Source organism: Nematostella vectensis, chromosome 2, assembly GCF_932526225.1.
Source record: "Nematostella vectensis chromosome 2, jaNemVect1.1, whole genome shotgun sequence".
Taxonomy (NCBI): Eukaryota; Metazoa; Cnidaria; class Anthozoa; order Actiniaria; family Edwardsiidae; genus Nematostella; species Nematostella vectensis.
The window spans coordinates 16,321,963-16,346,314 of record NC_064035.1 but is presented as its reverse complement, the minus strand read 5'-3'; the positions used below and the strand labels follow the sequence as shown (position 1 = coordinate 16,346,314).

General features: G+C 41.0%; 1 protein-coding gene and 2 long non-coding RNA genes across 19 annotated transcripts in view; 2 read left to right on the top strand and 1 right to left on the bottom strand.

Annotated features, from left to right (window-relative positions):
- LOC5515709 (triple functional domain protein) overlaps positions 1-24,352 on the bottom strand; it is an 84,201-nt gene that overhangs the window by 37,810 nt on the left and 22,039 nt on the right. For 12 of the 17 annotated variants that reach the window (XM_048724170.1, XM_032385464.2, XM_032385465.2 and 9 more), the window contains 6 exons: positions 16,181-16,372; positions 15,200-15,565; positions 7,644-7,766; positions 4,746-4,937; positions 3,653-3,988; positions 957-1,316 (listed from right to left, as the gene is read on the bottom strand). In XM_048724170.1, the coding sequence (XP_048580127.1) occupies positions 957-1,316; positions 3,653-3,988; positions 4,746-4,937; positions 7,644-7,766; positions 15,200-15,565; positions 16,181-16,372 (1,569 nt within the window). Of the gene's footprint in view, positions 1-956; positions 1,317-3,652; positions 3,989-4,468; positions 4,608-4,745; positions 4,938-7,643; positions 7,767-10,686; positions 10,826-12,233; positions 12,446-15,199; positions 15,566-16,180; positions 16,373-19,037; positions 19,145-22,265; positions 22,406-24,352 lie in introns of those variants that run through there. The other 5 variants (XM_032385470.2, XM_032385473.2, XM_032385472.2 and 2 more) reach the window with 5 other exon arrangements.
- LOC116620015 lies at positions 4,934-7,140 on the top strand. Its single transcript, XR_004296965.2, has 2 exons — positions 4,934-6,037; positions 6,630-7,140. It is a non-coding gene; the product is annotated as an uncharacterized LOC116620015 (long non-coding RNA).
- On the top strand, positions 22,334-23,691 carry LOC116620016. Its single transcript, XR_004296966.2, has 2 exons — positions 22,334-22,462; positions 22,711-23,691. It is a non-coding gene; the product is annotated as an uncharacterized LOC116620016 (long non-coding RNA).

The window sequence follows — 24,352 nt, the reverse complement described above, 5'->3', positions numbered from 1 at the left end:
CCAAATTATGTTATTGTTTACTTTTGAAATGTGAATCTGCTTTAAGAGTGCTTTATGGAGTTGTGCGCTTCACAACAGCTGATCCCAGGAACTGAAACTGTTTCTTTTTATAGTAAATACTTGGTAACTATAGTAACTAACAAATATCATTCGAGAAAGCACGAGAAAATGTATCAGAAACCGACGAAAATTTAAAAAAAAGCGAACAGGTGTTGAAAGGCGCCAAAATGGTTTGAATCAGAATAATGGTTTACGCGACACTTTAAGTTTTTACACGTATAAAACAAGAAGTGCTTTCATAAAGCCGTATCTCATACATAGTTAATTGCATCAGAGTTAATATATTCATAGTGGAGCTAAAATCATACGTAAATGTAGATCCTGTGATCCCACATACTCGCACTCTAAAATTCAGATCTTTCGCAAACATGTACTGTAGAGGATGCTTTTGACCATTTATATACAGATGATTCAAATTCTCAGTCGAACAATGGTCGAAACGTGTTTTTATTTTTCGAGTTGTTGGGGTTCCAATGCACGAGTACATTATCAACACACGAATTTATAATAAAAAATAGGTAGAAATCTTTATGACGAGCTATGCATAAAACTGAGTCAGTGTATAATGCACCCACGGAGAATTTCCAAGCCCTATAATTCTGAATCTCTCATCTATCATCTGCATCTCCCCCACCCTCTAGCCCACCCCCTACTATGACAGATCGACTGCCATTGTTCCACTCTACCCCCTCCCCTCCCCAATGTAACAATATAACACTTCTGTTTCTCTCCTCCCTCCCCACCCCTATTCTATTAGTTTGCACTCTAAAGTTCCCCCACCCCCTCCCCCATGTATTATACATCACACTACAGACCCCTGCCTCTCCTAGTGAGTATGGCTTCTTTTGTTGTCACCCTACCACACCCATCCCCCATCCCTAGCAGAGGGTACTCACTTGTTTGGCATCGCTTTCGAGCTGCCGCAACAGTAAATTCTGTTCAAGTTTGATCTTCCTCTCTTCCGCCAAGTCCCGTAGATCTCTTCTTTTTCTATGTAAAACTTCTAATAAATTATGCACGTGTGTCTGTGCGTCAATATTTTCAGCAGTTAGCGGGTCTTTAACCCTGAGTTCGATCTCAGATTGCTTGAGAGCGTCAATAAGCTCTTCACCGCGACAGAACGTTCGTAAAGACGCGTTTTCAATGTCTTGGACATAGTCCTCGTGGTGCGTTAGAGCCTGTTTGGCGCGAGGTAAGTCCGGGGCCACGACCCCTCTCTCGAGTAACTCCTCACATGACTCGAGTCGATCCTTCAGCTGCGAACCAAAACATACAACAGACTTAACGATAAGCCTCTCAAAAAAAAAAAACTTATACAGAACTTCCCGATTCCACAAACAACTACGAATCATGGAACTAAAACATACTCCGCATTGAGCGAAAAATTGTAGTATTAAATGTTTAATAAGAACGAAGTTAATTAAGAAATGTGCATTAATACTAAAATGTTAGTGTAGGAGAACTAAATAAACACATTCACAAAATATGCCCGTTACCAATAAAATGATTGCTTCTGACTATACAAATTTGTCAAAAACGACTGCTAAGTATTTTTGTTCTAAAAAAGGCATTTCAATGGCATTTTCAAATAACTTTGTCTGGTGCGCAAAACAAGGAAGGATCACGTAATCTCATAGCATGGGGGAACGTCACGCGGGGTGACAGTCAAAACGACACTGAAGGGTGAATGGTCAGAAGGAAATACAAAAACAATGAACAGAGATGCGGCAACAAAAACAAACCAGCACTCCAGCCTAAGATAGAGTGGACAATTTGCAATTTAATGAATTGTTTCAGAGGCATGTAAGGAAACGACAAAACAAAGCGGGCGACATAAATTGAACAAGATAATAAGCGAAGGAACAAAAACAATAAGACAATAAAAAGAGCTCATGCAGAAAAAAAAAGACACGCAAAAATACTCCATTTCAAGTTTAGTGATAATATTCAAACTTAAGGCAAAATAATTAGGGTAAAACTTATAATTGGTACAAATAGCGTAGTCATCCAAGGGTTTCATAAATGAATAGACAAACCCATAAAGGCGTAATACTCGAGATGGCCTAATTAAAGAAACGTTTTGGACAAAACAACTAATAGGAGACTAAACACCACACTCTCGAGTCTCACACCTAATATTAATTGGCACCGAGTTTCCGCGCAGGGTCTATTTAGGTTGCACGAGTACCATGAATAGATAGGGTCGCAGGGAAGATGAAAGGGGGAACGTGCCCACATTTGTATCAACTTCAGTATTCTAGTGACATCATTAACTTAAACTCACTTTGCGAGCACGAGAAGAATTCTAATAAGTGCAATAAAAGAACCATTTGAAACTTTATCTGTGCAGTGCGATTGAGAAACCTGAACTGCTTCTCAATATTCGCGAAAAGCGACAGAAATTTCGTCTCTTGCTAAGTAGCGCTCGTGAGAGGATAGTGGGACAGACAGGAAGTTGTCGTTTAGTTAAAGAGAAGGAAGATGCTTGACACCAAAGAGTGAAGCACGCACAACAAAGTTCGGGTCAGGATCAGAGCTATTAATACTGATCGGATTTCATACTGTTTCTAATTTATGTCCTTGTACATCACTGTCGAGAGTGAGATTACTGTAGCTCAGCCAACAGATACTCGTCGTACTCGGATGAGATATGAGGGTTGTGTTACACGGGCTTTAGCTCAGTATTCAAAATATTGGCACAGTCATGTTTATTTAGCCCTAAACAAACCAAAGCTGAACGAGCAAAAACATCGCAGTTTTAATAAATGAATTGAGTGAGTTGTGTTTACGTCTTTTTCAAAGTATACAAAACCCCACTTCAGGATGATTGATTTTTTTGTTAGGTCGCGCTGTTTTGTATTCGCACTGACCGATAATAACTCCGATGGCAGTTTGGCCAAGAGCGACAATAATAGCAAAACCAAAACCGGCATTCCAGGTTTAATAGGCGAGGACTAGCTCTCGAGTCAGGGTTTTTTAGGCTGCTTTAGGACTAAACCTCTCCGTGTATCGTGACCAATAATAACTCGAATTCATTACGTGTAGATGGTGAGATTTAATGAGGTACGAGCCTGCGGGATTAAGATGAAGTCGATGCAGATCACGTCTTAGGCAGAGCGCTAACTAGCGAGGAGCAAAGCGTGTTGGGGGATTGAATTTCTGGGTCGTAAGTTGTTCCCGGCTGTCAGTAAAGAACAGATCGTTTTGCGCGCGGATGGACGCATACATGTGTGCGGTCGAGGGGTCCTAAGATCTGTATAATAGAATAACACTTCTCACGCTGTGTCGGAGTTATCGCGCTCGAAATGCCAGGAGCGTAAAAACAGTCACAGTAGGAATTTTAATCCATCATTCTTCCGTAGAAATCTGCTAGCGCGAACTAAGTCACCGCAAATGGAGCCCTGCGCGTCCGTGACAAATAAAAACACAAAGAAATGAATAAACGATTTGCGGTCCCTCTAACTAGGCTAGCCCTTTCGAGGGACGTTACAAAACGCCGGGTTGATTCCCACAACCCCCGGCTGATAATGACCTCTGGTAATCAATTTACAGTCAAACTTCAAATTCCCGACAGTAAATTGGTAAAGTTTACCTGTTTTGCGGCTCTCTCGAACTCGCGAAGCTGTAACCACAGCTCGAGCTGCTGTCTTCGGCGTGACCAAGAGTGTTCAATCGCTCTACGAACCCTGTCCAATTCCTTAATAACTTTTTCAACATGATGGAGAGAGCTCGAGTCCATTCCATCGGCGCTCGCAAGCTTAAGCTCCTCGACGATTGTTTCCCCTTCATCGATAGCCGTATGAATGGAGTCGAGGGTAGCTTCGCCTTGGTGTTTTAGATTTGTTAAGACTGTCGCGATATTGTCCGGGTTGTCGGAGACTTCTTCCAGCTCCAATTGTGATTTAAGCTGTTCGACCAGTTCCGTGAGCTGTAAGATAACAAACAAGCGAGAATAACTATACCCCGAGCGCGCAAAGTCAACAAATCCACGCAATAAACATATGGACGTACAAAATCACCCCAGCGCTCAACGTTCATATTCTAGAACAATTGATCGCTCGACTGGCGAGAAGAGACCACAACAGCCTTAGATCACGCCATTCTTCGTTAGACACACACAGGAAAAGCGGCGATTTCAAAATCGATTGAAAAATACCGAAATCTGCTTGATACTATCGATTGCGTAGGACTTCATTGCAGTATTTTGGCATACCAGAAGGAGTATCTTACGATAACCTATGACCATTCGTACAGAGGATCCACAGATTCCCCCACTACAACATGACAGCAAAACGAATGATTAAATCGAATCAATGAATGGTCTCAGAGCCTGTCGAAGTTACACTTACGTGTTCGTACATTCACCGAAATTAATGAATAAAAAAAGCCGGGTTCAGAGATAACTTGCCTTGACAATACACGTATTACAGACTTCCAAAGGCTCCAACAGAGCCTGCGGGAACATTTTGAAACTGACTCTTATACGCAAACACCACTACGCCATCGTCGTTCAACAAAAACAGAAAAAAAATTTCCGCGATCGAGACAAACCTAAGTTCGAGTCCCTACTCAAGCACACTCATTAATGATTGATGGCCTAACAGGCTCATGCATATGCACAGGGGTTAACGAGGTGTGCAGTGCGTGCGTGGTGTGTGCGCACGCGTATAATACTCCCATAATACCTTTTGCGTCCGCGTGTAGAAGTTTACGGCGAGCTTGAGGAGTCCCTTCCGTCGATTCACGCGCCCGATGAATTCCTGGACGCGCTTCTCGAAATAGTCCACTCGCTTCTGGATCTCCTCCGGGTTGCACTCGCCAGACTGCGCAAGGTGGCGCGCGGCCTCGAGAAGCTTAGCCGCGTTCGTGTACGTGTTCTGCAACATTAACAACCGTCATACATCAGCGATACCCAAGCCGGATGTGACGTCAGAGCCCCAGAAGCCGGAGGGATCTAATGAAGGGGAATCGACTGGGGGCAAGGATGCATGGGACGATGCTAGAAGGGGACTCATGGATTATATGCTCGGAGATGTATGGATAGACAACGGGTAAATAGCTTAGCAAATATTGAGGTCATCGCGTTCGTTGAAAGGGCCTGACCGTGGGGGGATTGAAAGGAATATTTTGAATTGCTAGGTAAGGTGGGGTTTGTTTTCGCACGAAGGATTTTCGAGAGTAGCATGAAAGTGTAAACATCCAGTAGGGAAGGACAAATAGGCAAATAACAGCAAAACAAAATAATTCTAATGGGGGCAAAAGAAGGCAATTCAAGCCGCCATTTTATGCTCCCGCCAACGCTCAACGCCAAGTGACTCTCCAAGAACCATTTCCATAGGCTAATTCAGACAATTAACCAAAATATTGTCAATAGCGTATCAGACTCCATTCGTAGATTCTTATTTTGCGAATAAACCGTTGTATTTTCAACTATAAACACTAACTAAGGAGTAATGTGATCGACATTTTTTGAAGATTTCAAGTAGTATTATTTTGCGAGAGAAAAAATGAAAGATGAAGGGCTCATTCTTGGCCCCGCAAGTGCGATTTCCAATATTTGGCGAATGTTTGGGATCACAATTGGCGCTTTTTGATTGGTCAGTGAATTGTAGAAAAGTGGCGTGGCTGGAAACCATTCCGGTGCTGGCCAATAAAAACGCTTTAAAGATTTTAAAAGATGGCGATTTAGCTGTTGCAAACGCAGGATACTAAAAACCGCAGTCATCGAAAGACGATCAAATCTCCGGTCTGGTTTTCAATTACTGGTTATATTTCTAGGGACATAATTTTAAGAGGTAAAAAATCTTTGGAGAGACCAAAGAGCATGGTGGACCTAATATAACAATTTCGTGAAGATAAACGTTCGTGTTTTCAAAACAGACCTAGTGAGTGCGTGGTGTTTATTATGCGTGGGTGACTCGGTCACTACGGACACGATGAGAGTGGATGACAATGTTCTTCTAGAAACCAAGATAAGGTAAATCCACGGGCTAGTGCGACACTATATTGCAACTCTCTCGATCCGAGTGGCTTTCGTATTGCCGAATGCCCTACGAGCAAATATCGACAACAATACAGGAATCCCGATGACTTTGCAAAACAAATCACAATAACGACTTTTATGAGCAAAATTTTTTTTGAAACAAATATTAAAAACCCCATAAAAAGTTTTGAATAATATCTACAAATAAAAAAAGAAAATTAAAAGAAATTAAGTGGGAATGGGCAAAGAATAAAGTAATCCAAATCTCTACATTATCCCCTCTTTTCTTTCCTACAATATCAGAAAAATATAATACAGAAAACGAAAATAATGACTTCTGAACTTGAAAAAGTGCCCTACAAAACATGGTGCCCAGCTAAATTAAAAGGTAGCTTTGAATCAAAGGTGTTGTAGGGAGCCATAACAAGACTAAAATAATCACAAGGTATTTTCTTTCGATACAAATAAACCTCAAATGGACACAGCACGTAGTATGGAATCAGATAAAGCTCACCACTATCTGCCCTAATCCCGAATCTCATTGAAAGCGATTGAAAAGAATCTCTTTATTCGACTTATCACACAGGGACGCGAACAGACGCGGTGACGTGTTCCACAGAAACAGGAAACAAGAGGAAATGAACAGTTGATCGACATTGAAAAGACTCGGTTCGGGAGACGAAACAATCGGTGGTGAGTCGGTAAGGGGCTATTGTACACAAGTGTGGGGAAATTAATTAGTCTTTCGGGGAAAACAAAAACATTGCCAATGGATAGCGATGTCAGGCATGTACAGATAATGAATATCATATTAAACACAAAAGCGTGGAATGGGAGCAATAAGCCGAGGTTCATAAGTAGACTGACGGTATTGTGACAGGGTTAAATTATCATTAAGGTGTAGGCCTGTAGGTGAAATATTCCATAGCTTTTATTTGTTTTCTTAATATGACAACCCTAAAGCAATCGAAAAATAGGGAAGGTTGGATAAGCCTGCCTGGCCTGCTTAGCGAAGTCTGTCGAGACAGAACGTCACAATTACTAGTGACGTTTAAAAAAAATTGTTCAATTAATTAAAAAAAATAGATCGCAGATCACTCACACCTTCCTCCCTAGGAGTAGAGATATAATGATTTCTCCTCCTACCCGGATACGCAGGGTAGAAAGGGAGCTATAATGATTCCATTTAATGAGGTTGGCTTGACGTCTTACGGATACCCAGGGTAGGGGAGGGTTTAGGTGATGATTTGGTTTAATGAGGTTGACTTGGCGTCTTACGGATACCCAGGGTAGGGGAGGGTTTAGGTGATGATTTGATTTAATGAGGTTGACTTGGCGTCTTACGGATACCCAGGGTAGGGGAGGGTTTAGGTGATGATTTGGTTGAATGAGGTTGACTTGGCGTCTTACGGATACCCAGGGTAGGGGAGGGTTTAGGTGATGATTTGGTTAAATGAGGTTGACTTGGCGTCTTACGGATACCCAGGGTAGGGGAGGGTTTAGGTGATGATTTGGTTAAATGAGGTTGACTTGGCGTCTTACGGATACCCAGGGTAGGGGAGGGTTTAGGTGATGATTGGATTAAATGAGGTTGACTTACCTGAGCGATGTTCTCGAATTCTTCATGCCGCTTGAGTAGAGCCTCGGCTTTCACCAAAGACTTGCCGATACCCGTGTGCTTCTTGAGAAACGTCTCCCCATGCTCCTCTATCCAACGGATTACCTGGCGACAAAAACATTGGTGAGAAGCAACTCGAGATAAAACGACCTCGGGGTATACTCGGCTGAACTTCGTGAGAAGCAACTCGAGATAAAAAGACCTCGGAGTATACTCGGCTGAACTTCGTGAGAAGCAACTCGAGATAAAACGACCTCGGAGTATACTCGGCTGAACTTCATGTGAAGATACTCGAGATAAAACGATCTCGGAGTATACTCGATTGAACTTCGTGAGAAGCAACTCAAGATAAAACAACCCCGGAGTATACTCGGCTGAACTTTGTGAGAAGCAACTAAGATAAAAGGACATCGGAGTATACCCGCAAGGCGTAGCCAGGGGGGTGGCCTAGGGCCCCCCCTTTTAGTAGCCAAAAATACTTGAAAGTATTGAAGTATACCTTGAAAGTCCCTTTTGGGCCCCCTCCTGTTAAACTCCTGGCTACGCCGCTGACCTAGCTTAACTTCGTTTGTTCGTTCGTTTCAACAAAAAAAAGCTCTCTTCAAAATAGAAGAACTTTATAAAACTTTCTTTAATTCAAATGGAAATAAACACAACTATTTTTTGGTGTTAGGAAATTGCACTATTAAAATATGTTTATTGTAAACGATGAATTTTCAGGAGGAAACGAAATTGTTTAACTTGGATGCTTCCATATTAATGAGTGCCAGGAAGTTTAACTTGAGATAACGCGATAGCAAACCCACATGTCGATACCCGATAACGCATATCACGGTGTATCACGAAGCAACACGCAATTCGTGATTAAAACAACAGTGAACGGACGGGGAGAAATCAACAAGTATAAACGCACGCGGGGGTCTAAGCCACGAGTGTAGATAAAACGAGTGAACATGCATACTGTAACATATTCCAGGTCACGCATCACGAAGCCAATCTTATCGAGTGCAGTCAATAAATATCACGCAAAACCCCGAAAATAAGAACGAGTCACGCTAGCTCTCACACGCAATGAGACAAATCACGGTTTTGGTCACGCGTCACGCAAATGTAAGCGAAATATGAAGGTAAGTTGGAATACATCGGAATGACTTAATGCCCAGCATTAAAACATAGTTGCAAAATTAAGTAGAAGTTTCACAAATGTTACATATCGCGGCAAGTTTCTGGCGTGACATCCTAACATTCCGCGACATTAAACTAAATAGGTTTAAAGCAGACACCACAAATGCAAAACCAAGAAAACCATGAGGTTTGCATCTGATATTGTAGTATTTGGTGTACCCAAAATCTAGAGTTGCAAAGTATGAAGATAAGGTTCACGAGGTACAAAGCTGTTTATGCAAAAAAATACTGTTTAGATAGATATATTTGCATAGCAACATTTGCAGCTGATATCATGGAATTTTGGTGAACAAGATTTAGATTTGCACAGGATGACACCAGCGTTTAGGGGACAAGCACACCAGCTTGAAAGCCACATGCAGTGGGTCTCATAGAACAACATACAAAGCTGCGGTTTTGAGGTCACATTTAGTGATAACACATCACGCTCGTGGCATGGACCCAGTTTTCCCAAGCTTTCTCTTCTCATGGTTTTCAAGTGGCTCTATGACAGCATGAGGCGTAGTGAGGCGAAGTGAGGCGTACTTCACGCAGCAAATACCAAGGATTGTTTTTGAGATGGCAAAAAATTGATTGAATAGACTACTTGGTATTTAGAACATGCAAAAGAATAACAACAACATTAAGTGACCTATTCGTGGGATGGAAAATTTGTGCGACTGTTCTCTTTACTGTTCTACTACAAAAGCACATGGAAAAAACTAAGTGGTACATATATACTAGCTGCAGGTATTGACGAGAGACAAGATCTTATGGGTAGTTATTTCTACCATATTTTTAAAAAGCTACACTTAGAAAAACATTCAAAGTATCTCAGTAAGCACTGAAGTGTAAAATGTTTACAATAATGGACAAAACTCGCCTGTAAGAAAAGCAGTACTTGCTCGATGATAAGCCACGACGTTTTATAATAAAATATCATACATCCCGTGTCAAACTTTAAACTATCTTTATCCGACTTCTCCGAATGAGAGAACTTAGTACATTCAATGACTAGGCTCGCCAACTTCTTGATTATAAACCGTTGACCATAAATTTGGCAGCGAAGGATGTCATCGAGGAAGGGCTGGATGCAAAACTCGGACATCCTACTGGGTGGCAAGTAAGTAGAGGTAGTTGAGTCAGCAAAAGAAGTATGATTCAATTCACTGCTCATTTAGGCCTGCATAATCAAAGATTTCAGTTGCTTTACTTCTGAGTGTATCTGGAATGATAGTGCAGCAACGATTGACTTATAAGGGCATTACTTGGAGAATCAATATCACTAGCCTACAGGTCTTTAAGCATGGTGTATTTAGAATCAACAGACGTACAGTAAATGCTGCCAGTTTTCCTTTTTATTTGAATGAAATAACTCGACCATAGGATTAACTTTCAGGAGAAAACATTACCGAGTTTTACTGTAATGGCCAAGTGCATTGCGCTATCGCGTAGCTGTGTCTACCTTGATCCACTGCTAGTCAGGAAGTGAAGCCGGTTTGCATTGTTAGTATCCACAACTCGGCGGGAATGAAGTGTTGGGTAATGTAAGCGAGCGAATGCGAACAGTCGGAGTCGAACGTATGCAAATACACATTGATGTCTGTGTACAATAAGGACAGCAGCTATTCTACGCCTGACTTCACCTAGTAAACTGGAAGACGGAAAATAACAAATGCCCCAGGACCTCACATTAGCAGGCGTGGATAAATACAGTAGAATCAGTCTTTCGTGTCAAGCTAATAGCGCATGAATTATTACTAGCAACGGGCTGGCTTCTCCTGGCAGGTAAAGCTATGCCAAAGTGAATTGACCTGGGATGAGCCTAGAGCAAACTACACGTTCGCACATGTAACCTTACCCTGGTAAACGGCATAATGTCACTGACTCCGTGAGGATGTAATCATTTCGCGTGTACTCGCTTTCTGCAAACGCCGGGCGCCCCTCACACCGCATACACTGCGATGGCAACCACAGAATTCCCGACAGAGCTCCCACTATAAGCCCCCTTGCGTACAATACACTTTCAATGGCCGCTATTACGTGTGAATTATTCTACCTCGATTTCGAGTCAGGCATTTCGCCGCTGATTTAGGACTTAGAATTCTCGACCACTCGTTTGCAAGCACCAAGAAAAGACGATATTAAAATTTAAAGTTGTTCGTAGCAGCGGCAAAACACCTGGCTCACCAGTGACAACTCATGTCGACAAATACTAACAATATTCCTGTGGTCTGGGTATTTCAAACTAGCAAGAACACTCGAAAATAGCAACAAGCAAAAGTAAAGAAATGTATTTATCAAATTAAATTAAGTTTCGCGGATAACCGAGTTATTGTGACGGTAGAAGGTGGTTTGATTCAAGAAAAAAGATTCTCTGGCGATCCTTCCTATTTCAATTACCGCAAGACAATACCGCAATTGGAGTTCGCATGAATAAATTTTAGTGCATAATTTTAATAAATTTCTCCAGCGATGTGTTTTTTATTGCCACCTGTTGAACTAAAATCTAGGATAAATAATAAGTTTGGTGTAATTTTGCAATTGAGGGAAGTTGGAGTTGTGGCCTCATACTCGAGACAGTCAGACAAACGAGGCCGATTTTCAACTGTACTCAACTGATAAAACGTTAAAATCAAACCGCACGTTTCCCTAGCAAAAAGAAAATATATCAACATCATAAAACGACTTAATATATAACTTGGTTTTAGAATCATGAACCTGATTTGTAGTAGAACTCCGGATGCTATTTTTGAAAGGGAGAGTGCGTTCACTTGTTTCTCTTACTATATGATCTATGCACAATAAACAACTATAAGGACAACCCGTTTACAGAGGTATAAAGATAGACAGGATTCTTGATGCTTTTGCCGTGTGCATGTACCATAACTACACACGTTCAACGCTAAATAAACAAGTCGTTGTAGTTAGAAGGTTACTGTGACAGGGTCAAGCAAGAGTGCCATGAAGGACTTATATATTTACGTCCAATGCAGGATTACAACAAATCATCAAACAAAGACTTAATACGACAGGCAAATAAGCCCGTGGACATACAAGAACGAGTAATACTGCTTTCTAACATTCAATTTGCTTTCTTTTTAATCCCACGCGGAATAATATCGGGTTACTTTCAATTTAGTCGACTCACACAAGTACACACAAGTTGCACGCTGGAATAGTCGCAATAGTTCGACTGACTTTCGCGACTGTTCCCGTGTTTTTCTAATCTCTTGAATTGTGTAGTAGATCCTCAAGGGGACAAGAATACATGTACCTTAGCGGCAAGCAGCGAAAAAACGCTCGTGTTTTGATACTATAGTTCGAAGAGATCGCACGCGCGATACCGGATTTACAAGTCTGTTTTTGGTTAGTCTTGGTGGTAACAAATGGGTTAGGTCGACTCACCATTCGTGAAGTCCAGTATTGATGGAAAATGTTACAAAAATGATCTGGCCCAACGACCAGCCTTAGAAGAGCTTCACACATCGGCGACAAAGAAGCGCTCCAGCGCAAAGCACGTTAGGGGAAATTCAATTTGAAATGCGCCCATCAGAATAGGCTCCAACAACAGGTGGAGAGAAAAACATCTAATCTCTGTGTGACAGCCTTCACTCTCGCTTCGTACAAGCACGCTTCAACCCCAGTCAAAGGCAATTACAACTCGGTCAGCGATTGGTTGGCGGGGGGTTGCTTGGATATTAAGTGTTGAGCCAAGCCACATTTCCCGAGCACGCAAAAACAGGCGCTCGCGCTATACAGGCAGAGTTTTCGCCCGCGAGTCAGCGCCAAAGAGCGGCTACCAAGATTTCCGCGCCGATCACGACCCGCGATAATCGTATCCGGGCGAGAATAATGGCGTCAGAGCGTCCATGGAATGCAAGAGAGAAATAACGCGGAATACGCGCCGAGACTGCTTTATTATTTATAGAGCATTAAACATGGGGAGGAGTATAAAGAACACCCAAACAAAGCCCAGACACGAAAACGTCTAGTTAAGGGCTAATCTTCTACACAGAATTACAGGCAAATGTAGGGGTCGCTTGAGGGCCTCTTTCTCTTTAATTGCGGCTATCTTCCTTGCTAGACACCTCAGCCCTCCCGGGGTCATCGCTGATAATCAAAGCAAGAGGCTTTACTCACGGGGGTACTGAGGGTCAGCGTCAATACCCAGAGGGACACAGGGCGACCGCAAACCGCACTTATCAACAAAAAACGTTATCCTACAGCGTTATTACAGCGACCCTAAAGTCGCATGTAACAAGTCTGGCGCTGTTTGCTGTGAGCAGAATGCGAAAGAAGGATTACTGCTAACTATAGTTTTATGAGGATCGCCATATACGGTCTCAAACGCGTAGAACTCGCTACGACACATTACTGTATAGCGTCCACCGTGAAACATCAATTACGTTGTAGCCTAGAATAAAAACATCAATTATTTCGTACAGAAGTTTTGTCTTCCAAGTAATTGGAGTGTTAGCCCACTTAGAAATGCGGGTAAAGTTTAGCACTTTTCCCATTCCCATTTATTCACGTCTGCTATACTATTCAAGATTATTAAAAACGCGCGCTGATCTAGTAATACCTATTATCTTCACCAATCGTCAAAGAGCTTAGTGTGGCGAAAGGTGGATCAGCTGCATAATTCGCACTCCCCTGTGTGTGAATAACAGGTAAAGCAGAGAATTGATCAGCTACATAATCCACACTCCCCTGTGCTTGAATAACTAAAGCAGAGAATTGATCGGCTGCATAATTCGCACTCCCCTGTGCGTAAATAAGAGGTCTAGTAGAAAGTTGATCAGCGTGCGGTAGGTTTGTTTACATCCATTCACTAATCGACAAGCTGGTCACGTGTGGTATGAATGCCCCGTATTCGACATAGCCGTCAAACATCTGTCACTAGTGACAGATATCACGAGACATGACCGTGAAGTGATGACACTCGTCAAACTTCTAAGGCGTCCAGCGGACGTCGGCTTTGTCGGTTGAACTACCAATTTACAGACGCTAGAGATCATGTTTCACATAAAAGAGTCACCTATGACTTCCCTTAGGTTGTATTCGATAAAGAGATCATGACCTACAGGCGTTTTCTTCTTGAGTTTAGTTCAGAGATAATGTGACCTCTGTCTTAACAGGCCTAATTCTAGACCACAACATAGAGTGAAAAGTTTAATTCCAAAAAGATTTCGAGATGTTATCTCTAGAAGTTATGAATATTTCATCACGTGCGAACATCGATCACTCACTCTATCCCTTATAAGTATGAGATCATCGTTTAGTCAGAAAGAAAAGCGCCGATGACAAACAACGGTTTACGCCTCCTAAGGATGAGTCATAACCAACCTTTTAGATGCTCCAGTCATACGAGGATCGCGCAGATAACTGGTAGTCTCAGAAGGATTTAATTCAGGAATAAAAAACTGCGCGCATGTGAGTGTTATGCCTAGTGCACACTAGCAACATATCGACATAACGACATGGGCGCGCACACTCTTATCTTCGACATAACGACATGGACATAACGACATAAGAGAAAAAAACATGTTTTTTTCTTTTATGTCATTATGTCCATGTCGTTATGTCGGACTAAACATAGTGCGCGCGCCGATGTCGTTATGTTTTTATGTTGCTAGTGTGCACTAGGCATTAACAGTGCGCGGGCGAGTGACTCTGTTCGAGGCTCTGTCAGCCGTTATTTTGTCATCCTAGCAAAATACCGTCCGTTGCCATCGGCTGACTTAAGAAAGCAATTGCGATATTTTCAACTGAATGTGGCAAATAAGTATAAACCTTTGCGTTTAGATGGATATTCCGAAATTTCTTCAAATAATTTGTCTTACGTTTTTTTAATAAAACGAAGGTGTGTCGGATAAAGGCTGTTGCATTTTGGTTAAAGATAGGTCAAATTAAACAGAGAGCTTTTAGATGAATTCTTTTTATTTGATAAAGACGAAAAGATAAAGTCGTCGTTCTCTGGTGAACACCATTGTCATGCGTAGTACGTGGTGGCATTTGCTATCATGTGGGATAACGTGCAGATAAATGTCCAAACAATTTCATAACAAAGATTCTCCTTACTTCCAAGATAATCGTTAATAACGTTACAAGGACAGTTCAAATGGATACAAAATTAATGCGTCTTTGCCAGTCGCCATTTTGCCATCCTAGCAAAATAACACGTTGTAAAAAAGCATCCATTTCCATCGACGGTATTTGGAAATGTTTTGCGATATTTACGACTGAATTTGACAAGTAAAGAATAAAACATTTTTAAATGTTTTTTTCGAGATTTCTTGACTTATCAACAGTCTTTCTTTAAAAATCAAGCAAGGAATTTATATGAGATTATCTAGGTTATATGTACTCACCTGTTTGCTATCCTGGTCAAACATACAAAGGTGGAGATGATCCTTTAAGCGCGTCCGTTGTTTCTCCCATAAAATCCCTAATTGTCGGTGATGCTCGTGAACTTCCAAGTAAATATCCATAACATGCGAAGAAGCCTCCGAGTACTCAGGAGATTTGAGGAACTGGTCATCAAAAGCGACCGCAGGTTTCTGTAATTCTCCCAACAAGGCTTTACTGTCCGTGCTTACCGTATGGAAACTGTCCTCAAATTCCTGTCGAAGCTTGTCTAATTCCTGGATTTTGATTTCTACCGTAGACACATTAGAGTTTTTGATCAGGTCCGGGTCCTCAAGGTACTGTTTCCAGTATTTGATATTTCGGAGAAACTGGAAAAGGAAAACAGTAAAGTAATGAGGTACTCCTTTGTTACCAGAGACAAAGTCATCACATTAATTAACTTCACGTAATTTCACACATTACTAACCCACTCACCGTGGGTGAAGGTTATATACACTGCATGCTACACATAACAAAAATTATCACATTGCGTTTTACAAATTGCTAAGGCTTACACATTGAGTGGTACACATAACTCAAGCTTACACATTGCGTGGTACACATAACTAATGCTTACACGTTGCGTGTTACACATTACTTCAAGTTACACATTGCGTGTTACAAATTCTTTATGGTTGCACATTGCGTCTTACACATTACTTAAGATTACACATTGCGTGTTACACATTACTAGGGTTACACATTGTGTGCTACACATTACTAAAGGTTACACATTGCGTGTTACGCGTTAATGAAGGCTACACATTGCGTGTTACACATTACCAAAGGTTAAATATTGGGCATGTAACATATTACTATAGGTTACACATTTCGTGTTACGCATTACCAAAGGTTAAATATTGGGCATGTAATATATTACTATAGGTTACACATTTCGTGTTACGCATTATCAAAGGTTACACATTGCGTTACACATTACTAACCTCCTCACTGTGCTTGTGATACGCCACTGAGCACGAGAGCAAAGAGCTCCGTTGGTTCACTTCCATATCAAATGACTTCCATTCCCTATCAACGGACTCTGCTAATGCTTCAATCCTGTCTGCTTCATAATGGCCGGCTTCGCTTAGTTTGTCTGCTATCTCAAGCACACGGTGAATATTGCCATACACATTCTGAAGAGAAAAATAAAATCGTAATGAGAAAAAAAAAAAGAAAAGTCATATAAGCAATTTGGAAAAATCATAAAAGTTGTTGAAACTGTACATATAATATGTTAAAAAGGCATAAAAAAGAAACAGTAAAAAATCTTCAATGAACAATACATATTATTGGTAATTTTCGCATAGTAATTCAATAGTTTTTTAACCTAATCTACTGAGAGTCCTTAAATGAACAAAAATATTCTAGTTACGCGTTTTTTGATTATCACGCGGAAGCATATTTGAGAATCCAATATCACTATTACACTAATGTTACATCTTATGCCATCATTCCATCTAGCATCTCTGATACAGTTCGTCAAATCTCGACAAAGCGCTCAATACGTTCCCAGGGGACAGGAGTTCCGTTCTATTTGATTTAAGAGCGTGCAATGGGTATTCGGGCTCCACAGGTGTTCGGGGAGAGTTTCTTTAGAAGTTATCACACAGGATCTAGACTTCAATTGAACTGAGCCCCATATTTCGGCCTGATTCCGCCATAATATCATCTGCATTGTAATAAAGCATTTCCTCGAACTTGGGTTCTATTGGGTAAGCATTTTTAAACTGCCATGAATGTAGTCTGTTTACAAGCAAATTTAAATTTCACAAGGTTAAACATCGAGCTGAGTTAAATGCAGTACTAGAAGTTGGTAACTGAATACCCAAAATACCGCCTCCGGTGGCCTGGAAGGTTGTTGGACGATATCAAGTTATCAGTTTTACATGCTAAAGCATAAGAGAATATCAAAGAGGAAATCTTGAATTCGCTTAAGGTAAACATTCTAAAACGCTGTAAACAGAGAAGTCCAACGTGAGCGTATTATCATAGCATACTCATATGGGACGTTGAACTCGATCTAATATTCCTCGACACCTACCACCTCTGCGCGAGATCGGTCCCCATGTCACCAGGGACCCCGTGAGAAGAATGCAACTTTCTGTTCTACCCTTACATTAACAGCTACGACAAGATGTATGCTGACTTATATGTCCTGTCGGGTTGATTAAGTATCCCTGAGGATAGCTATCGCACGGGACAAAGACTGGACAAGGTACGCACCGGGAATCGATGGGAACTCTTCTTAAGTGTGATTCACGCACCTTGCAGGTAATCACTAACAACATCACCAGTGACCCAAGACAGCTTTGCTATCGTATGCTAATAAACCTACATTTCCAACGAACGCCTAGCATAGCGACATTAGCACTGTTTGCAGTCATAATAATGTGGGGAACCAGACTTTTTGTTCACTCTTCTAAGAAAGCGCGCGCGCAGGTTAATCGAGAATCCGCAAGCCCACGAGTCTGTAATTGGGTTAATGCCCGGGATTAATCCCACAAAGCTCACGGTTTATACTTCTTATGAAGACCCGTACCGCGAGCCTTTCGCTCGAGCCTCCAAGTTCAGACCTTAAGCAAAAAAAGCTTGATCGCAATGTGCTAACTGTAGTTTACAAATTCTGACTCGCAGTGTGCACTCAATAACCCAACGTTCTTTTCAGAGCTCTAATTTCAACAATTTTCTCCACCTTTAGTTTGACTCAACAAAGTAATCTAGTATAATGTGCGTTGTTCTGACAAAATCTCAAAACTCATATTTTTCCTTACAATGCTCTCTCCTAAGTATTTCTCCTTTGTTAGGAATTCCTAGATTAATAAAATTGTTGAAAGTCTCCCTTTTTATTTCTAATTCAATTGAGTGCGCGTCACAGATAGCAGTATGTTTACGGCGATAACAATTGTGGTGTGTTTTACGTTATAACTGACTATTACAACAACAACGATACCTTTTTACCTTTATCAAAATATCTAGGAATTCCCCTCACAGTTTGCGCCAAAAAAAAACAGACATCACTTGAGGCCATAAGCCTTCAAGTAACACAAATTCGTCTTAATGCCATATGATAGGAAATATTTGCATATATTACCAAGTTTGACAGTGGAATTTAGCGGAACTGTGAAACCGCGACTGTAACAATTAAGATAGCGGCGGAAACAGACTTTGCGCGCTTCAAGTAATAGGCTTTGAACTGTCCAAGTAATTTTTAGGGTACCTAAATCGCACCGTAAGAGAGAAAGAGCAAGTCGCTACGGATTAAATCTCTGATTTTTCGGTAACACGGTACATTAACAACATAAAAAATAGTGATAAGATGCGCGCAAACAGTAAGCTTCTGTGACTTAAATAACAGCTGAGTGTCAGTGGGAGGTAGGGAGTATGAGACAATAAGAGTATGTGGATGATGGTGGCAGGTGGTGGGATTCGACGGCCTAAGGTCACGGGGTGATCCACACAGCGCTTTGCCTAATTCAGTTATACACTTAGCTTGATATACAGGCGTAATTCCACTAGGAGCAACCAACGAGGATTCCAAAATAAACTTCTCCACGACGGTGCCAAGGTCGTTGAATCAAAATAGTAAATGCGTATACTTTGAGCTTGCTAATGACTTGGAAGCGTTGGAACTTTCACCTTTCATAATAATAAGTGATTGCAAGACTGTAATCTCAATACGCTTGAAGCAACTCACGCGAATAGGCAAACACTAATGGAGTAAAAGAATAAGCAAATACTAAACGACAGGAATGGGAAGAACCCTCGACTCAACCGAATTCAATGAAAATAAAAGTCTACCTCGAATGGTCCGTGCACCAAGGAGAGTTTCCAAATCGGCGGCTGGCTCAAGTAGGAAAAGGCTGCGTTTCGTCTTATGTGAACTAAAATGTTGACACTAACCGTCTCTAGTGTTCAGGAGGAAGCTCTCATTTACATATGGAAAACACACCGGCTGTCTTCCAAATATTTACAACTCTAAGCCTGCCGGTAGCCAATTGCAATCGGCACATGCTCAATTTAGGGAAATTGTTTAAAGTTCTCGTACGATTGCAACAACGAAAGAGATCCGAGTAGTTCTCTTAAACTAAGCACTAAATTTAAAAAAGTTTCATGCAAGCTTGACATGCGTACTTAAGGCTTTAAAAGGCGAGTCTTTTTATAGCAAAGGTGGCGCGCATTGCACCGTTCACAGCAATTGTAATCAAACATAAAATGAGATCAGCCACGAAAAGTGAACTACATTTCAATGGAAGAGACCTTTGCGGAGCCTTACTACACGAAGCAAGTCGCAGAGCGCAGCTCACTCACCAATTAAGCAAGAAGGTGTTGGAAGAATTTTTTAACCTTCATTGACGAAAAAATAATTTTAGAAAAACTTCCTTCGCTGTAAACTAGAGGCACAATGGTAATGTCTTGTAAGGCCTTGCAATATCTATGTATAAGCAAGCCGGTACTGGTTCACTGATTAAAATCACCATGCTATAATGAGTTTGGGATTGTCACACAGGTTTTGGCCCATTGTATGCGTGGCACGCACATATGAAACATATAAGATTAACGACGCAGTCACGATATACGAAATAACCATACCACAATAACAAACATCAGCACAATACGATTCCATCATATTTCTATCAACGTAACTCGCGCATATCGCCCTGATGATACTGAAGGGTTACCCTAAAACTATTTCTTGAGTACCTCATGTTAGATTGAGAAGTCATACATAAAACATTGCTGTCAGCGAACACGGCGAAGTTCGTGATTCAGTCGACATCATAGCGTGTTTACACCACCGACTAATTATTTAGCAATCAATCCAGAGCTTGTAAGAACCAAGGATTTTCAGTGAGAAGTAAAACAAAAACCTGAATGGACGAGCTTTTCCTGTATTAAACGGAGGCCTGGACAGCAAAAATAGTCTTTATCGATAATCTTTATCGAGATGAATACATTTAACTAACAAAACATATAAAAAATACTCAAGATCCCTTACGGGCTTATTGAAGCACTTCAGTTTCTAATTAATGTTGTGGAAGCTAGGCAGTGATGTATTCCAAATAGGAAAGGCAGTTGTAAAATATGCTGTCGCGGTGGAAACGCACATAAAAGAAGCAATCAAACTAATAACATAAATTAAAATGTGCAAAATCCCTGGCATGGCCCTCTAAGGCAGGAATCTTAATTCCTAAAAAATTACAAGGAAATCCACCCACGCTGCAGCAATGACGTTCTAAAATGTTCGAATCTAAGCTTCTACCCTTAGGCTCCCAAAACGAACCCTTGAAAGTCGCCGGGTGCAGGAAAATTGGTCTGTGACATACCGACTGACTGAATGTCTCTTATAAAGATGTCAACATTAAACATAAAATAACATGAGAGCACTTTCAAGACAGGGATACGCTTACAAGAAAAAAAAGCACGAGTTATGTAAACACCAGTGACGTTTTAAAAAGAATATTGTGTTTTTGAATGTTGGAGAATAAATAAAAGAAAGCATCCCTGTACAATAATGTTGAAAAATAAAACTACGACGAATATCCAATTAATATTCGATGCTATAAATACACTGTTTCCTGTAAAAAACACATTGTCGCTTCTTAATCAAAGAAAAACACGCGATATGCTCGGAAAACAACGCACGGTAAGTTCTAACCTTGTGTTACAAGTCCCACGTTTTTGGAAACTGAAGGAATGGCCGTAATCTCAGAGATCTTACGACCAATGGTTCCCGATTACCACCATAAAAACATATTGTATTTGCATATATGCGCACTAGAGGGTAGAATACCCTGCTGTTTGAGATCTAAAAAGTATAATATTGAATGAAAGCTAATGCAGAGTAGAACAATGTCAGTGTCTCGTAATGCATTACCCACTGACTTAAGGCGAGTGTGCAACAACGCAAAGCTCGGTCGCTCACAGCAAATACTAGGTTCGTCCGCCCAGTAAGAAAGCTGATGATTTGTGTCTTACACTGCCTTATTTAACATATCCCTAGGGTCAGCAATGTCGGTGTTCATGTAAACAAACAAGGCAACATAAACACATGATGTGAGATGGGTTTGTTTAAGTCATTAGGGCGGAGAGTAAGGAACTCAAGTTTAGGACAGTGTTCGTTCAGATGGAGGAGGAAATGTGAATGGAAACGGGAATGCACCGACGCTTCCTTACTGGCTTCGCTCCTAATGTGATAGCGATCAGCCCAACAAACACCCAGATGTACAACGATTTTTACTAGTCCAAAGCTTCACCCAAATGACTAAATAGCTGAATCAAATTAAATTACTTCTTTCATCGTCCCGCGAGTTATTAAAAGGGAACTGAAGTGCTAAGAAGCTCTTTTCAAACCCCGCGACTGTGCTTCGTTATAGATAGGCACTAATCTCAGGGTAATTTCACCAAGATGACACTCCGAGAAGCCGATGGGTTTGCTGATATTTCAGCAGTCTACATTGATGCGGACAGGTGTCACGGAAATATTTCCAAATGTAAACCAGCATGCATTTGCATGGATTAAGTCCCAGCTCGACACGGATAAAAATTGAGGAAATCCCCGCGCCTAGTTTTCAGACTATCGTTCATAGATAAGAATGATTTGCTATTTACCATAGTACGAATTCGGTTCACGCGAAACTCGCTTTGTAGAAACAGCTAAATAACAACCCCACCATTCACGACTCAAAGGTTTAAATGACTCTGAAATATTTCTTACCATTGAATTAAGTCAATAAAGCTGACGAAGTGATGTGTGTTCACCTGCTAGGAATAGCGCACTGTGGTAAATTTGCGGAAGCATCTTAGCTGAACTACTGCCAGTAGATATACATAAACACAAAGCAACGAACAGCCGACTAACTGAACTACCCCTAAAAGCACACACGCCAATACTCTGCACGCATCTCGAACCCATAATAAAACAATATCACAAGAAGAGTTTTCTATATTCGGGCAAAAAGTGGAGAATATAGTGAAGAGTATGATAAATCAGCGACTCGGGAAATTGCACAAGAAATGACGACTGACCTGACCGGGCTGAATGTTGCGAGAAGTGGCCATTCTACGCTGCTCTCTACTAGAGCTCGTAAGGACATCTTGACGGGGCTCTGAGGCGATTCTCCGTCTGGGCGAACGCTCTACAGCATCGCCTAATCAACGAGATCTCGGTTGCCAGTGGCAATAAATCGGCGAGGCTGCCTCTTACACATCTAGCTGTCGATTATGTATGTGTTTTTGCGCTTGATTAATATTTAGTATCGTTTTAATGCGGAGCCTTGCTCAAGTAAAATTACTCAGCTCCGACCAATCTCCTTAATAATTCCGCAAATGTTTATAATCTGTGTTTTGTTTCTATTATTATTTTGATTCGGAGTGAATCAAGTGTAACGTCAATACCAAAATGTATGCTAGTTTGGTAATGAAAAAATGCAGGGTTTGAATGGGGCCCTTAATTGGTTTTGGTCAATTTCAGCTGCGGTCGTATCAAGACCGAGTCGCGGCGGTTGGCAGTTCCATCAAACCGACCACAGGGATTAAACACACTAGGGAATATTTCAGCTAAACGGACACGAAACCTGGAAAAAACCATACATACGAAAACATAACGTGTTTAAATCGTGCAAATCCTTTCCGTCCAGATAGCCTAGACTCAAGCTGACTTGAATGAATCACTTAGGACTTTGTAGCTAGTCTACGGATAATACTAGCGATCCTCAGCGAGCCGTTATCGTGAGAGGTAATGCTCTCAGGGATGATCTCAATACGCATGCGTAGTCGTGCACATATGGCTCTTAAATGACGGCCGCTTATATTATACTGCATTAATACTGCACTGATATTCGAGAGTTTCAAATCGTTTTTGAATGAGTTATGCTAAATTAGGAATGTCTTGTGCCATTTTTCAAAGATTTGGAGGTCATCTAAATACGAATTTGGGATTGACATGTCGGGTGCACGGAGGTGTCGAAATATTCGGAGACTTTCCACGTATGCAAATGGGGGAAAGGAGAAGGCCGGTCCCAGGCAGAAAACCTATCTAGAAATAGAAAAAAAAAATACACCCACATTTAGAAATTAAAAAGAAATCTAAATTAATCTAGAGCGCTAAAGAAACTCAAGCAAACTTTTAAAAGCAGTAAAAGGTATGTGCAATAACTAATTCTTTGTTTATACACATAGTACTCGCCATCAATAGCGAAAAGCACAGAGGAAAACAAAGAAACGAAACGATCGAATTGCGCAATTAAAGCCAGAAGCAGCTTGAGAACGACTTCACCTTACCTAGCAACGATTAAGTGTATCTCCGCGCATTTCAGGGCCATCTGGGTTGCTTTCCCCGATAATAAATGTAAAGGAGCCTCGTCTCCACAGCGAAGTATTTGGAAAAAGGCACTTAGAGCTTGGATGATAAACTATTGTGTCTGCGTTTTAATAAAAACAGAATGCGCAGACAGCTTGCTGAAATAATTTTGTACTTTAAGTGGCGATTGCATTCACGAGAATAATTAAGTATCAATGCTACCTTCTCTCCAATGTGGGATGATGAGATATGGAACTTTTAAATGTAATCACGGAGGCACACAACTGGGTGATAGTCCTGTACCTGTCTTTTTCTTGCCGATCACCTCTATTTTTATAAAGACAAATTTAAGACTAGAAGACAACAAAGTCGATAAAATAGTCGGAAAGGTGTGTTTTTGGAATACACTGCCCTAGAAGATAGGTGTGTGTTTTAACTGAAAACGAGGTTTTATTTTTATTATGACAAACAATGTGATTCAAGTAAACACGGCCTTTACAATGTGATTCAAACTATGCCTTTTTTTCTCAGAGACGGCGTACAAAATAACTTATCTGTTCAAATAAAAAAATAATTATTAAAAAACAATACGAATATCGATTAAAAGATACAAACATAGCATAAGCCTGACATATGAAAGCATATAAATTTGCACACATAATAACGCATATAAATTACACACATTAATTCCAACGGGAGAGGATTGGCTGGCACGTCAGAAGAGGCCTAAGACAGGCTAGTGTTACAGAAAGGGTATAGGCAAAGCCAGGGTTGGTAGATGCGATCAATGGGCATGGAGTATGGGATGTGGGGT